This window comes from Helianthus annuus, chromosome 17, assembly GCF_002127325.2.
Source record: "Helianthus annuus cultivar XRQ/B chromosome 17, HanXRQr2.0-SUNRISE, whole genome shotgun sequence".
NCBI classification, from domain to species: domain Eukaryota; kingdom Viridiplantae; phylum Streptophyta; class Magnoliopsida; order Asterales; family Asteraceae; genus Helianthus; species Helianthus annuus.
Window position 1 is genome coordinate 22,776,832 of NC_035449.2, and position 16,742 is coordinate 22,793,573.

Genomic DNA, 16,742 nt, shown 5'->3' on the forward strand with positions numbered 1-16,742 from the left:
GAGAATTTCATCATCTATGATAACTCTCTTTTATTTAATTTGCAAGGTATTTGTCATTTTTTCAATTTACAATGACTAATGGACTCTCAAACCCTCGAAATCATGCTTCTAGCTCGAGTGCATCTACTAAAGCTGAAAAACGAAAAGAGTATCAAAAAAGATACTATGCTGCACGCAAAGAAAATAACAAAGTATCTAAATTTGGGAGTGGTGATGCCCCCCAAAGTGCTTCATCAATATCTTTAATGAATAATAGGTCAACAGAAAGGACACCGTTAAGAAGTTTACAAACTAATATTACTCAATTTCTACAAACAACAAATGAGAACGCCTCAAGTGTTTCTACTACAAAATGCAAGGAGTACAATGAAGGATGTTCTAATACACCAAACAATAATGGAATGCGTATTTCAAATGGCAGTCAAGTCAACCAAACCCCGATAGATGATGTAATTGACGTAGTCAGGCGTAGAACATCACGAGGTTTCTATTTATTTAACAAAGATTTCTTTTTCGAACTTGACATCTTTTACAACCTTCATTACTTAATACACCAATTTTTTTAGGTATTCAAATTCATCCGCGTACTTTATTACCCCAATTTGCTGAAGTAGTTGATCAACCTTCCCTCCAACATGGGAGCGTAGAAGATGATCCTTATAATTTTGTTTACAATGGTGTACCTGGAGAGCATCGTGTTTTAAAGGAACGAGGCGCATGTCCTAATTGTGGAGCAAAACGATTTCAATTTGAATTTGATACCTTTTGTTGTATGAGTGGGAAAACCGTGTTAGCAAACTTAGAAATTCCAGAGGAATTGTACCGACTTTTCACGTCTCAAGATGAAATTGGAGATTTGTTTAGGCAAAACATCCGTGCTTATAACACCAATTTTTCTTTTGCCTCAATGGGTGTGACATTGGATGATACATTGAACAATATGAGAGACGGCGTATATACTTTTCGTGCACATAAAGGAAATATCACAGAATCGACCAATTAGTTCCGAGGGATGGGACTCCTAGGTACTTGCAGTTGTATTTTTACGATCCTGATACTGAGTTAGATCACAGACTCCGATGGCCAAATCTTGATCGGCGTATTACTCAGATTTTAACACGCGTTCTTTCTACAAACCCATATGTCGATACATTTAGAAGACTTGCGGAACTAGGACCTCTGGACAACTATAGAGTCACTTTGAATACTTCGGTTGAACTTGACCAAAGGGTGTACAACCGACCAACGACATCGGAGGTATATATAATATATTATATTAATTGCAATTATTTAATATAATTGCTTATTTTACTTACTTATAGTTCACAATTATATAGGTTGCTGGTATTTGGGTTGAAGGTAATGACAATATCACTTCGTATAAACGAAGTATTGTAGTGTACGGTAGGTCTGAATATAGACAAACTATTCAGCCGTACTTCAGTTGTTACGATCCATTGTCGTATCCTTTATTTTTTCCTAATGGTGAGTCGGGTTGGCATGCTAACATACCACGTCAAGGAGTATCAATCAATGAGGTTCGCAACAATGACAACATCGAAGGAGAAATGGAAGGTACCAACAATTTGTTATCCTTTTTAAGTGAAGATCATAAAAATAGCGTAATGCGTTTTATTTTTATTAACTGTTTGTTTTTAATACATCTTCATCGTTCAGAGGCTAACACACGAAGTGGTAGAACAACCGTGGCTATGCGAGAGTACTACTGTTACAAGTTCCAGATTCGATCTACCGATAATGTGCTTTTGTTCGGTGGTAGGCTGCTACAGCAGTTTGTGGTTGATGTTTACATCAAAATTGAGACGTCACGCTTAGAATTTTGTGAGAGAAACCAGGAAAAAATTCGAGCCGAATTGTACCAAGGTATTGTGGATTGCGTCAATACTGGCGAGGTTCATGCAAACAGAGTCGGGAAAAGAATTGTGTTGCCTGCATCTTTCATCGGGGGGCCTCGCGACATGCGACGTCGGTTTCTAGATGCGATGACGTTAGTTCAAGACGACGGCAAGCCTGATGTATTCCTTACAATGACATGTAATCCTAAGTGGCCTGAGATATGTGATAACTTACATGTTGGTCAAACTGCTACAGATCGTCCAGACCTTGTTTCAAGAGTGTTCCGGGCTAAATTAGAAGATCTTAAGGATCAACTCTTCAAGAAACATGTCCTCGGGGAAGTTAAGTCATACGTCTATGTCATTGAATTTCAAAAGCGGGGTTTGCCGCACGCACATTTTCTCCTAATCATGTACCCGCAACACAAGATCAATAACGCGGACCATTATGATAAGGTTGTGTGTGCTGAAATTCCTAACAAACTAACACATCCCAGATTGCATGAGATGGTTGTCAAGCACATGATTCACGGTCCTTGCGGCAATTTACGATCAAGCAGTCCTTGTATGCAGGGTGATCCTAAAATTTGTCGTTTTCACTATCCTAGACAATTTAACGAACAGACGACACAAGGAGAAGATTCGTATCCGTTGTATCGAAGGAGAGACACCGGGATAGAAGTGGACCTACGAGGACAAACACTTGATAATAGATGGGTGGTCCCATATAACCCAAGGCTTTTGATGATGTTTAACTGCCACATGAATGTTGAAGTTTGCTCAAGTATAAAATCTGTGAAATATCTTTTCAAGTATGTTTATAAAGGACATGACAAACAGGTTATTCAAGTCGATCAAAGTGAGCCAGGGGTTGTTATTAATGAGATAAAAAGATATCAAGATGCACGCTACATATCGCCCCCAGAGGCTATGTGGCGAATTTTTTCCTTCTCTCTTTCTCAAATCTTTCCTGCTGTTCTAGCCTTACAACTTCATCTCCCAAATAATCAGATGGTTAGATTTAGAGATGATGACTTGATGCCTAATATTGTTGATAGGGAAAGGGATAAGAGAACCATGCTAACAGCATTTTTTGATCAGAATAGAAACGATGAAACAGCAAGGGTACATTTGTATAAAGATTTTCCAAAACACTATACTTGGAATGGAAGCACACGCCGTTGGAGTCGTCGTTTCGGTAAAAAACAAAGAGGTCGTATCGTTTCCGCTAATCCAGCCGAAGGAGAAAGGTACTACTTACGCCTACTTTTGTCAAATGTCAGAGGGCCTACTTCTTTCGAACATCTTTGCACAGTTAATGGTCAACGGTGTGCGACATTTCGGAAAGCAGCTCTTGAGTTAGGCTTAATAGAAGACGATGAATATCTATCACAATGTCTCGAAGAAGCCTCTACGTTTCAGTTTCCCAATGCTCTTAGAAGGTTATTTGCGACCATAATGATTTTTTGCCAACCTGGAGATGTTCGAAAGTTATGGAATGACCACTTTGATTCACTATCTGAAGATCATCGGTTACACTGTCAAAGTATAGAACGAGTTCAAAATATGGTTCTTACCGAAATAAGTGTCTTGGTACAATCCATGGGTAAAAATTTCAATGAATTCGACCTTCCTAAGATAACTGACGATGTTAACTTACAAGATGCAGGTTATCGTGAGTTACAAGAAGAGTATGGGATTGTTTTGGAACCTGAACACTTGAGTGCCAAACATTCACTTAATCCGGACCAAAAAAATGTGTTTGATGAGATCATGATGCATGTTGATAATGATCTTCCAGGCGTGTTCTTTATTGATGGTCCAGGTGGAACTGGAAAAACATTTTTGTACATTGCCTTGCTTGCTGAAATTCGGTCACGTGGTCTTATTGCTCTCGTAACAGCTTCATCAGGTGCAGCGGCTAATAATATGCCAGGAGGTAGAACGGCTCACTCGAGATTCAAGATTCCTCTTAATCTTGAAAATAATTCAATGTGCAATATTAAAAAACAGAGTGGGGCCGCTAAACTGATTCGCTCTGCCAAAATAATCATATGGGATGAAGCGTCGATGGCTAAACGACAAGCGATAGAGGCAGTCGATCGTACATTCCAAGACATTATAGGTGTTAGTCTCCCATTTGGTGGAAAGATAATGGTTATGGGAGGTGACTTCAGACAGGTGTTGCCGGTTATCAAACGTGGCACTCGAGCACAGATTGTAGACTCCAGCGTACGAATGTCACCTCTTTGGTCTTTGACTAAGAAGATGCGGTTGACCATAAATATGAGAGCGCTGAAAGATCCATGGTTTTCTAAATTTCTTTTAAGAGTCGGCGATGGAACTGAAGAACCAATCGAAGGAAACTATATCCGCATGCCCGATGACATGACAATTCAGTGCAACAACAGAGAAAACGCTATAAAAGAATTGATCCATGCCATCTTTCCATCAATTGAAGATAATGTATATTCTTCAGATTATATAATCTCTAGAGCAATATTGTCCACTAAAAATGATAGTGTTGACGAGATTAATAATCAAATGATTGAAATTTTTCAAGGGGAGGAAAAAGTTTATTACAGTTTTGATGAAGCTGAAGACGATCAGCGCAACTTCTATCCGGTCGAGTTCTTAAATTCGCTAAATGTTAGTGGATTGCCGCCTCATAAGCTTCATTTAAAAATTGGATGCCCAATAATATTGTTACGTAATATCGATCCATCACATGGCCTGTGTAATGGCACGCGGTTGATATGTAAGGGTTTCATGCGAAATGTTATTGATGCGGAAATTGCAGTCGGTCAACATGCCGGAAAAAGAGTTTTTTTGCCAAGAATCCCTCTAACCCTTTCTGAAGATGACATGTTCCCATTTAAGCTGAAAAGAAAACAATTTCCAATTCGACTTAGCTTTTCCATGACGATTAATAAAGCTCAAGGTCAAACAATTCCGAACGTTGGTATTTATCTACCGGATTCTGTATTTTCACATGGACAACTTTATGTCGCGTTATCAAGAGGGATTTCAAGACAAAGTACGAAGGTGTTGGTACATCTCGCCAAAGAATTCAAACAACGCGGAGTTTACACATCAAATGTTGTCTACCAGGAAGTGTTGCGTGATTAATTAATCGCATCCGTATCAAAACGAAGGTAAGTTAGTAGATTATGTGCCTTATTTGCTTCCTGAAATTACTTTTTAATTACTATTTTAAAGCACCTGTAAGCGTGTAACATTTTGTTATGTGTCGAAATCTGGTACAGGAGAGGAGAAGATACAAGAAAGTCATAAGCGAACGGATGTATTGGTAAAACAGGAAGAGATACAAGAGACTCCCCGCATTTTGTTTTTATTGTTTTGTCTAGCTATTTGACTGTTTTGAACTCTTCTTGTTTTTAATTACATCTACTTCCTTGTTTTGTACTATTCTTGTAGAAGATCACGAATAAGAAAACTAACTTAAGTACTATACGATATATCACGAGACGACGGATAAACTAACGGTAAACGAGTATCCTATTGTAAATCGCCACTCCCGCCGCATCGCGCGGGTAAGTGACTAGTATATATATATATATATATATATATATATATATATATATATATATATATATATATGGAGCGCTAAAATGAAAACCACCTCCAGTTGTAAGGACCGAGAGAACCACTTTCTAGCCACTAGATCAACAAGATGGATGGATTAGATTAAAAGTAACTAAAATTAATATTAAATACATTTGGTCTTATTATGTCTTTAATATTTTAATATAAAAGGGTAGTTTAGTAAAATTGTTTTTTTTTTGTCTTTTTGTCTTTATTATTTTTTTATTACTCTTTTGTATTATTAAATTAGTTTTTATTTTTTAGACATAATTTTTTTATTAAAAGCATTTTTAAATTCAGATTTTTTTAACAAAACAAATTTTTTTGCGCGTCGGTTTTTGCACGCCTTTTTTACGCCCAACTTTTTAACGCGTCGTTTTTGCACACCGTTTTTTTACGATCGTTTTTTAACGCGCCGTTTTTTTCGTTCCGTTTTTTACGCTTGTTTTTTTAACGCGCCGTTTTTTACGTCCCGTTTTTATTAAAAGCATTTTTAAATTCAGATTTTTTAAACTTTTTACTTTTTACGTTTTATGTTAAAATTTTTACGTTTTACGTTAAACTTTTTACGTTGTACGTTTTATGTTAAACTTTTTTTGTTTTACGTTAAACTTTTTACGTTTTACGTTTTTACGTTTTACGTTAAACTTTTTACGTTTTACGTTGAACTTTTTACGTTTTACGCTTTAAGTTAAACTTTTTACATTTTACGTTAAAAACTTTACGTTTTACATTTTACGTTAAAAAGTTTACGGAACCTTTTCTTCCAACTAACGACAATTCACTGAAAACAACGGAAGACAGGATCAATTCTCAAACACGCAATATCAAAAACACAAATGGTTGGGCATCCAGGATCAATTCTATAGCAAATATAAACCCTTTCAAAACGACAGAATCAATTCTCAAACCCGTAATATCAAAAACACAAATGGTTGGGCATCCAGGATCAATTCTATAGAAAATATAAACCCTTTTGTGGACTGAACCTGAATCTTGACCCGAACCGAACTACTCGTACTGGAACTGTAACATACTCGTCGCTTTGTCCCCAAGTTTTTACAGCAACACCAACAACATTCTCAAATATTTTTTTAACTCTAAACCAAATATATTGTGCATATTGTTTACCTTGTGCATATTGTTTACCAACTGATAGTCACGTACATACTTTTAAACTAATATTTTAACATAAATTAGGAATTTGTGTTGTGTTTGGTTGTAGATATTATCTCCAAAATAACATGAACCAAACTAAACATATCGATTAAACAGAGCAAAAAAAATGTTCACTATTACTACCAAAATCTAAACCCAAAATAACATATCGATTAAACAGAGCAAAACAACAAACCAAGCATCACCTGCAACTCATTCATCAAACCCTATTATTCATAACACTCAACTACATATCAAACATCCGATTGATTATTATCCATACGCATTCTTCAAGCCACCTTGACCTGGATCGTCTTCGGCTTCTTGGGCTCGGGCGGAGGCAGCTTCTCCACAGTCACCGTAAGCACACCGTCCTGACAGCTTCAATCAACCCCAACTACCTCTCCACCACCACAGCGGCGGCGTTTTCAACAACGACGGCGGCGATGCGGGGGATACGATGGTGGAGGCGGTGGTGGTAGTGGTGGTGGTGGTGGAGAGGCAGTTGGGGTTGATTGAAGCTGAAATGTCGTATGGGTTGATGATTGATCACCAGATGAGAGATGAGTGATGAGTGATGAGTGTTAGGGTTAGTAGAATGAGTCTTGATGCAATTGCTGTGTTGAAGAATGATTTATGGGTGATATGGTGATGAAGACGAAAAGGAAAGAGGAGAGAGGAGAGAGGAGAGGGGAGAGAGGAGAGATGAGAGAAAGGTCTGCAACTTTAAAGAGGAGAGAGGAGAGATGATAGATTGGACATTTAAAGGAAATTACCAAACTACCCCTTTTTCTGATTGGTTGAGAGTGGTTCTCGCGGTTCTTACAACTCTCTCTCTCTCTCTCTATATATATATATATATATATATATATATATATATATATATATATATATATATAGGACAAAGATCCGTTAGGAACCACCCTTTATTGCGAGAACCGCGAGAACCAGTGTGAACACAAACAGTAATACCTAAAAAAATCTAAAAAACACCCAAATTTTTTTTTTAATTTTTTACTATTTTTTATATAAAAATCGCTACTTTTAGTATCCAAAATTTTTTTTTTAAATTTAAAAAAAAAAAAAAAATTTTGGCTACTAAAAGTAGCGATTTGAACATAAAAAATAGTAAAAAAATAAAAAAAAATTTAGATTTTTTTTTATTTTTTTAGATTTTTTAGGTTTTTTAGAGTCTAGTTTTTAGCATTTTAGCCTGGGTGGGGGGGGGGGGGAGGTTTAGGTTTTTGGGGGGTGGGGGAGGGGGGTTTAGGTTTTTTTTTGGGGGGGGGTGGGGGGGTTAGGTTTTTTTTAGGTTTCAGTTTTTAGCATTTAGCTTGGGGGGGGGGGGGGTTAGGTTTTTCTTTTGGAGGGGGGGGGGGTGGGGGGGTTTAGGTTTTGGGGGGGGGGGTGGGGGTGGAGGTTAGGTTTTTTTAGCTATTTTAGGTTATGTTCACATTGGTTCTCGCGGTTCTCGCAATAAGGTGGTTCTCGCATGAACCTTACCCTATATATATAGGGGATGGTTCAAATGAAAACCACTTTTATTGTGAAAACTCGAAAACTAACTAAAAAAACCTAAAAAAACCTAAAAAACATACAAATTTTTTTTTAACAATTTTTTTTAGAAAAATCGCTACTTTTTATATATGGAAAACAATTTTCAAAAAAAAAAAAAAATTTAGTTGTACTGCACATGTGCACTAATACGGAAAGTCTAAACCACTTAACCCACCCCCACCGACACCCCCCAAAAACCTAAACCCCCCCCCCCCCCCCCAAAAAAAAAAAAAAAAACCTAAATTCACCCTCCCACCAAAAGCCTAACCCCCCCCCCCAAAAAAAAAAAAAAAAACCTAAACCCCCACCCTCCCGAAAACCTAAAACTAAACCCTAAACATAAACCCGAAAAAAACCTAACCCCCCCCCACCCCCACCCCCCAAAAACCTAAACCCCCTCCCCCCCACACCCAAAAACCTAATCCTAATCATAAACCTCCAAAAAAACTAACCCTAAAAGCTAAACTAGACTCAAAAAGCTAATTTTAAGCATGTAATGCACATTGTAGTACATGTTATATTGCACATGTGCACTACTATAATAATAGTATTGAAAACAAGACGACACCATAAATCTTTTTTTATGTCATAAAAAATATGCTCGAATATACTTGAATGAAAGATAAGAAAATTTGTGATCTTATGGTGCCATTTTTGTTTTAAAATGATAACGTATGGAGAAATGGGAAATGTTTGAAAAGTTATATATTTTTTGTTCCAATTTTACCCCTCCTTCATTAAAAGTCTTCCCCCCTCCTTTTTAGTGGGTTTTAGTTAGTTTTCTAGTTTTCACAATAACTAATGGTTTTCATTTGAACCTTTCCCTATATATATATATATATATATATATATATATATATATATATATATATATATATATATATATATATATATATATATATATATATATATATATATATAGGAAACCGCTAAAATGAAAACCACCTCCAGTTGTAAGAACCGCGAGAACCACTTTCTAGCCATTAGATCAAGTAGATGGATGGATGAAATTAAAAGTATTTAAAAATAATATTAAGTATTTTTTGTCTTATTATGTCTTTAATATTTTAATCCAAAAAGGTATTTAAGTAAAATTAGTCTATTTTGTCTGTTAGAGTTTATTGTTTTTTTATTACTTTATTGTATTATTATATTAGATTTTTATTTTTTAAACATAGTTTTTTTATTAAACATTTTTAAACCCAGATTTATTTACAGATTTTTACGTTTTACGTTTTTACGCCCGGCCTTTTCACGCCCCGTTTTTTGACGCGCCGCTTTTACGCCCGGCTTTTTCACGCGTCGTTTTTCCAACGCGCCATTTTTACGTTAACGTTATTTACGTTTTACGCGCCAGTTTTTTACGTTTTACGCGCCGTTTTTTTACGTTTTACGCGCCGGTTTTTTACGTTTTACGCGCCAGTTTTTTACTTTAACGTTTTTTTTTTACGTTTTACGTGCCGGTTTTTTACGTTTTACGTAAAACTTTTTACGTTTCCCTAAATATAAACCATCCTAAACCCTAGTTCTTCACATTTCCCCCCAAATTAAAATCAGAGCTGATATAGGATACAATGACAACGTAAACCATAAAAGAACTACCAAGTGGATCGATATATCCATTGTTTTAATTATTAAGAACTGGTACATGGAAAACTATAATTAAAAAATAGGATTCGATTCGATGCAACTAATAAACAACTCTACAGCAATCTCACTGTTCTGTACACTCTGCACTTTGGAAATTAAAAAATAGAAAGATCCTTGCAAAAAAATAATATTATTCAACTCCGGTGCCGGTGACTATTGTCTGAGCTCCTTCCGGAGCTCCCTTGAAACGGCTAGCAGGCATCTACACTCAAATCCAGCGCCGCAGCCAAAGCAACAAACGCTGCAGCATCCTCTGTGCACGTCACGTGCTGAACCCGGATCTCCATCTCCGGCCTTCCACCCACCTTCGACGACATCACAAACCCCTGGTACATCCATATGTCTGACACGGAGTCAAAACTCCCGCTTGGGGTCGTCATCGGCGAACCCCCGTTCGCAATGTCTATGGTGAATTTCCCATGTTTGGGACTGATGGTGGAGCTAGATAATGTTATCCGCTCAATCCCGGCGTCTGGTAGTAGCTCAAACCGGTAGCCCAGGTTAGGGGTGTTCAAAAAAATCCGGATCCGAAACCGAATCCGAAATATCCGAAAATCCGTATCCGAAATATCCGAAATTTTGGATATCCGAAAATTCGGATATCCGAAAACCGGATAATCCGAATTTTCGGATTCGGATTCGGATATGAATTTCAACAATTTCGGATAATCCGATTATCCGATATCCGAAAACTAATTATTTTTTATAAACATATATAGTATATGAGCATTATATTTAGTTTGAAGTATTGTAAAAATTAGTAAAAAAGTAGTAAATAATTGTATTCGTGTGAATTTATGATCGTTTTTAATTTTAAATGTTGGAAATTTGGAAAATCGAACATAAGTTTAGTTTTAATCTATACACAAAACGGTTTTTTTGATTTTTTTTTATAAATTCGGATATCCGTTTGGATATCCGAATCCGTATCCGAAATTTCGGATATCCGAAAATTGGATATCCGAAATTTCGGATACGGATTCGGATATCAATATTTACTATCCGAAATTATCGGATATCCGATTTTCGGATATCCGAAAACCGGATAATCCGATCTTGAACACCCCTAGCCCAGGTTGGTGGACTCTCTCCACGCCTCCAACCAGGCCCACGGCTTCCATGTGTTGTAGCAGGCCTAGGCCTGATTTCAATTTGGAATTTGGGGGAAATGCGAAGGACTAGGGTTACAGGGGAAACGGGGAAAAGATAAAGTGGATTAAGAAATGACATATCTACCCTCATGTAACCTGCACATGTTTTTATTTAACTGAAAAAAGAAACCGGGTTAGTTCTAAAGGATATAACGTGTAGGATTTTGAAACATAAAGTACAAAACCTATCAATTTTAAAGGCAAAGGATACCGCCTGCAATTTGGTGTAAACATAAAGGACAAAACTTGTAATTTACTCAAAAATTTACGTTTTACATTTTACCTAAAACTTTTTACGTTTTACGAAAAACTTTTTACGTTTTACGTAAAACTTTTTACGTTTTACGTTAAAAAGTTTGCGGTTTAACTTTTTTTTTTTACAAAAACTTTTTTACACAAAAAGGAACGCACCCAGAAAATCGTTACTCGGTAGGTGTCTCAGATAGTTTGCTATCATCATCGACGCCTAAAAAAAATACAAAAACCCAACAAACAAAAATCAAAAAGAACGAGTGGATTCTTGAAAAAAAAACGAAGTTTTGCCTCAGATCCGATAATCAGAGGCTGCAAAGTGGGGTTGCGGGTTCAAAAACCTACCCTCCACCATCTTTGCCGCGTCATCGTCCGTTTTTTTCATCATCACCTCACCGCCCGATTCAAATAAGGCACCAGATTCAACCGATTTAAACATTCAAAAGGAACATGAACATCATTCAAACCCAAAAGGAACATGAACATCATTCAAACCCAAAAGGAACATGAACATCATTCAAACCCAGTAGGAACATGAACATCATTCAAACCGATTTAAAACATTCAAAAGGAACATGAACATCATTCAACAGATTCAAAAAGCCCCAGATTCAACAAAATCAACCCCCAACAAAAACACTTACCGAACAAACACATGAACATCATCGTAAAACAAACCATGAAGAAAAGTCAAAACCACAAAGATTCAACAAAAACAAACCATGAACATCATCGTAAAACAAACCATCAACAAAAACACTTACCAACCCACCGGTCTCCCCACAAACCACCACCGCCTTCCGACATCGGCACTCCACCACCGTCATCGAGCACCCACCACCTCCGACATCGGCACTCCACCACCGCCGGAGATAACAACACAGGTCATCAACGTCAAACCACCGCCGGAGATAACAACACATGTCCCATCATTCACCGTCAAACCACCACCATCTAACCCTAAACTCCAAATCGGAGCTCACTACCCCAAATCGGAGCTTTTGGGCGGTGGTTTTGTGACTGTTGCCCACGCAAATCTTCATCAAATCCAGAATTGGGCGGTGGTTGGGTGGTGAACGGTTGGGTGGCGGTGAACAGCGGTGTGTGGTGGGGGGAGGGGCCGGAGATGATGGTGTATGGTGGTTGTTTTGAGCTTTGATTTGGGTTTTTCCAAATGCAGAAACTTTCGAAGAATTTTCAAGAGAGAGAGAAATGAGAGATAAATGGAAGAGAAATGAAGATGAAACTGACAAATAATGAAAGAGCAGAGAGAAAGAACTATAAATGAAGAGAGATAAGGGGATTTGACATTTGAGGTAAAAGACCAAATTAACCTTATTGTTGGCATAATCTAATTGGTTGAGAGTGGTTCTCGCGGTTCTTACAACTGGAGGTGGTTTTCATTTTAGCGGCTCCATATATATATATATATATATATATATACACACACACTATATATAAGCATTTCTCATGTCTAAAATAGTAATTTAACATCAATTTTTTAAGATGGCATACAAAGAGTCAAGTTTACATACTTATTTTTTTACCATTTTGTTCCATATCTACCCTTCACTCAAAAGATCTCCCAATAGATCTCCCAACTCTGGCCGTCTTTCACCACCACCATAATTGAAACGGAAAGTAAAGAGATGCCCACTTCATCTTCATCTTCCCCTAACCCCTCCAGTCCCATAAAATCCATCACACATTACATAGCCTCTTTGCTTTGCTCCTGGCGCGAACCAATGAGCCACCACTGCCTCCTTCTGCCGGGATTGTAGGTCAGTAGGGTTCCACCCTTCGGTTTCGATTATGGTTAGTGTTTTTCCCATTGTTTCCGAATTAATACTGCTTAGAATTATTTGATATGAAATTGTTCTACAATTGGGGTTAGGGCTCTTAACTTCCTTGGCCAGATTCAATTGGTTATATGTATGTGTGTCTGCAAGTGTAATTTTGGAGCATATTGTTTTTAGTGGATTTATTTTTATGCAAAATTGATTTATAATTGTTTGTTATTTTTCAAAATAGGTGGGTGTAATTTGGGAAGTAGGGTAAGGAGTAGTGTAAGGGAATTGGTGCTAAGACACTCAAATTGCAGGGAAATTGGCCCTAATATCTTCTCTTTCATACCTTTTCTTATAATTTTTTCCTTTCTTTTTAGTGATGAGGGTGTAGGTATGTGGACTGAGGTAAGGAGATATTCTAGATGTTTTCAGGATTTTAAGGTATGAGTAGATTGTTTAATAAGATTTTTCTATAAATTAACATGATTAAATGACATGTTTTCTTTATTTTAACATTACTTGCAGCCCAGAATCAAGAGTAGTCTTCAAGGACCATACAGATTAATTCTTTGTACAGATCTACCAGTTTGGAAGACGATGGTTTGCAGTCGCTGGATTGGATCACGAGATTAGAAATTGCTACCAGAGCTACTGAAGGGTTAGCGTACTTGCATCATGACTGCGATCCTCCCCTTGTTCATAGGTAATTAAAAACTTAATTTTCAGTATTTAATATTATACAAAAATCTTCCGTGTCTTGCTGGTTGTGTAGACATTGGGGCATTAAATTTTTTTTCCCTGATTTACAGAGATATTCAACCAAGCAGCATCCTACTTGACGATAAATATGATGTATGTCTTGGAAGCTTGAGTGAAGTTTGTGCTCAAGAAGTCGATAGTAGTCAGAATGTTCTCACGAAACTGCTGCAAATTTCATTGTAAGTATCATTTCTTTTGTTCTGGGAAATTTGCAATGTATAAATCTCTTCTATGAGATTCGAGCAGAGTTGCCACTATTGACCCATTTGCTTTTTCCCATCAAATTTCAAGATGGCATAGAGGACCTCTACACAAATGAATGAACACACGGAACATTTGTCTCTCGCCACACCCTTTGAGTCTATTGTGCCCTCTGTCAAGATTCCGACGGAACCTCTAACTTGTATTTTACTGACAGACAACCTCGGGAATGCTTGTCTCACATGCTTAAGTTAAAGGGTGCTGACAGAACTATGGGATCATTCAATTTAAAGGATTCCGTAGAGGAAGCAAAGGTTTTTTTCCTTATCTTTTCTTTTTATGTGGTCTACACAAAAATCTTATTCAACCTTTAATTTAATGTAGATACTAGCATCTGATCGCCTTTTGGAGATTTGTCATGGGTCAGTTTGGTTAGGATCAAAACCAAACATATATTCGATTGTTTGTTTTGGAATTTAATAAGTCATACCTTTGGTTATACTGATTATTGGGAAAGATGATTCTGTTAGTTTAGGATGATTCGGTTAGTTTAAGATGGTTAACCGTAGGTGCTCGGTATCTGCCAATTTTCATAAAAAGTAAAATTTGGTTTTAGTGACCATTTGGTTCAGTTTTTTTGTTATAAATACACATATAACCATAGCCTAACATAGATCTTGATTATAAAATAAGTTCTAACGGAACGTTCAGTTATTTCGGACCAGTTGTGGTTTGGTTATTAGATTACTTTGCTGACCATCACTCCTTATTGCGATGTATCAGATAATTAGTGAATCCGGAAATTACCCATTGCAAGTTGAAAGGTTTGACTTCCATACAAGTTGAAAGGTTTGATCAACCTTAGCTGATGTTTAGGGATTTTGTAGTTGATGATCAAGTGAAATGTGAAAAATGGATCCGTGATGATTTTTCTCTATTTCATTTAGAAAAATCTTTAGAAGGGAGGTTGAGGACGATTCTTATTTCCTTTGAATTCTCGCCACGTCGTCTCCTGGCATCTCGTAAGTTCATAACCGTTCAAGATCAATCACTTCGTCACTCCTCATGTAATAATCTTATCTCATCTTTGTTATTATAATTTTTAGAATTATTGTTTGTTAAACGTTGTTTTCTGAATTTTATTGTGTTGTTGCTTCATTCAGATGGGGAAAGTAAGAACGACGAAACAGAATGAATAAAGGTACTCTCTTTGATCGATTTCGAATTGGGTTGTGTTTACTTTGACGAATAATGAACTGTGGTTTGTTCAATTTTGATGAAAGTTGGCTATTTTTGCTACAGGATTATGATATCAGTAATTGATTCATTGGTATGGAAATTTTGAATTGCAGGTGGAGTTTGCCACCGTCACTCCACCATCTAAAGCTACCGCAACCACCAGAACCTGCACTCGGTACGATTAAGGCAATAAGTGTTCGGTACACATTGATTTCATTCACTTATTCATGACCCGTAAATTGTTTGATTTCATTCACTTTCTGTATCGGCCCGTGCACCTTGCGCATCAGGCACGTCTTTTTAAACTAGGCGCTTTACCCGATATCCTGAAACTCTTTGGTGCATAAAGTAAGTGTAAAAAATGTTTTTTTATTCGCTTTTTGGAACTTCTTGTTTTTATCAGTAATTAATGTTTGGATGATTATTTACATATGTGCCAATATCTGTACATTTGATTGTTTATTGGCATCTTTATCAACAGTTCTTAACTACCAAGTTTGCTAATCATACATTTTGCTCAAACTGCAAATCAAGAGTTCAAAACTGTTGCCCGACGTGCCATTCTGAGCTGGGAAACATACGGTGTTTGGCTTTGCAAAAAGTAGCAGAATCATTAGAGCTTCCTTGCAAACTAAAACTTGAGAAAAATTGTTGATTTCACCCCTACAATTTTCCTTATGTTGGATTCGAATGCACAGTCACATGTGATATTCCAAATCATCAATGGATGCACATTCAATTATTGAATTGTCAAATCCAACCCATCAAATAAACGGTACTCATTTATGTAAGTCTTTAACCGCCCTTGACATGTCTTATGCTTGTGTTAATAAACGTCGACAAAAATACATTAAAAATGGTAAAAAAATCCCGTTCTACTCTACAAAAATATACTCAGGTAATTTTATTTTATTTTTTATGAATGTGTATCTACACTTGGAATTGCATCTTATGAACAATGGAACCATCAATGTATATGCACTTCGAATAGTATTTTATGATCATTTATGTATAGAAGCGATAATTCCAACACTGGCTACATATTTACTGGTGTAAATTGTCCACCCCGCCGTAACGTGCGGTTTCCCCACTAGTATATATATATATATATATATATATATATATATATATATATATATATATATATAGAGAGAGAGAGAGAGAGGCCGGTTAACGTAAAATAAGGCTTATCGTACATTACGTACGCGATAACCCTAGCCGTCAGATCTTCATCTCCCATGCGATTTAATACCTCCATGCGAATTGTACGAGCTGTGCCTTCCACATGCGATTTTCTCCATCTACACAGCTCATGCCATTTTTCACATTACCCCATGCTAACCATTTTTTCACATGCGATATTCAATTTTCCACATGCAATTCTACACACCCCATGCCATTTTTCACATTACCCCATGCTAGCCATTTTTTCACATGCGATATTCAATTTTCCACATGCGATTCTACACACCTCATGCCATTTTTCACATTACCCCATGCCATTTTTTCATATGCGATATTCAATT

The 16,742-nt window shown here is 36.8% G+C and overlaps 1 protein-coding gene and 1 long non-coding RNA gene across 13 annotated transcripts; both read left to right on the top strand.

The window, feature by feature from the left end:
• The first annotated feature begins 71 nt into the window (after positions 1–71).
• LOC110923836 lies at positions 72–4,704 on the top strand. Its single transcript, XM_022167893.2, has 5 exons — positions 72–483; positions 567–952; positions 1,338–1,575; positions 1,678–4,505; positions 4,657–4,704. The coding sequence occupies exons 1-5, from the start codon at positions 72–74 to the stop codon at positions 4,702–4,704; spliced, it is 3,912 nt and encodes a 1,303-aa protein (XP_022023585.2).
• Positions 4,705–12,787: 8,083 nt separating this feature from the next.
• Positions 12,788–16,010, top strand: LOC110922566. 12 transcript variants are annotated; one of them, XR_004886349.1, is made up of 11 exons: positions 12,789–13,045; positions 13,395–13,458; positions 13,543–13,720; positions 13,827–13,955; positions 14,195–14,291; positions 14,761–14,826; positions 14,925–15,044; positions 15,141–15,178; positions 15,280–15,391; positions 15,507–15,564; positions 15,698–16,010. It is a non-coding gene; the product is annotated as an uncharacterized LOC110922566 (long non-coding RNA). The 12 variants fall into 12 exon arrangements; XR_004886350.1 differs by having other exon boundaries at positions 12,790–13,045; positions 15,330–15,391; XR_004886344.1 differs by having other exon boundaries at positions 14,068–14,291; positions 15,330–15,564.
• The last annotated feature ends 732 nt before the right edge of the window (positions 16,011–16,742 follow it).

What these genes read in the sequence shown, in the direction of transcription:
- LOC110923836 (XM_022167893.2), top strand. Translation starts at nt 72, where the DNA reads ATGACTAATGGACTCTCAAACCCTCGAAATCATGCTTCTAGCTCGAGT. An exon ending in TGAACAATATGAGAGACGGC is followed by an intron (nt 953 to 1,337) that starts GTATATACTTTT and finishes ACAATTATATAG; the next exon opens with GTTGCTGGTATTTGGGTTGA. An exon ending in AGTTCTTAAATTCGCTAAAT is followed by an intron (nt 4,506 to 4,656) that starts GTTAGTGGATTG and finishes CGGAAATTGCAG; the next exon opens with TCGGTCAACATGCCGGAAAA.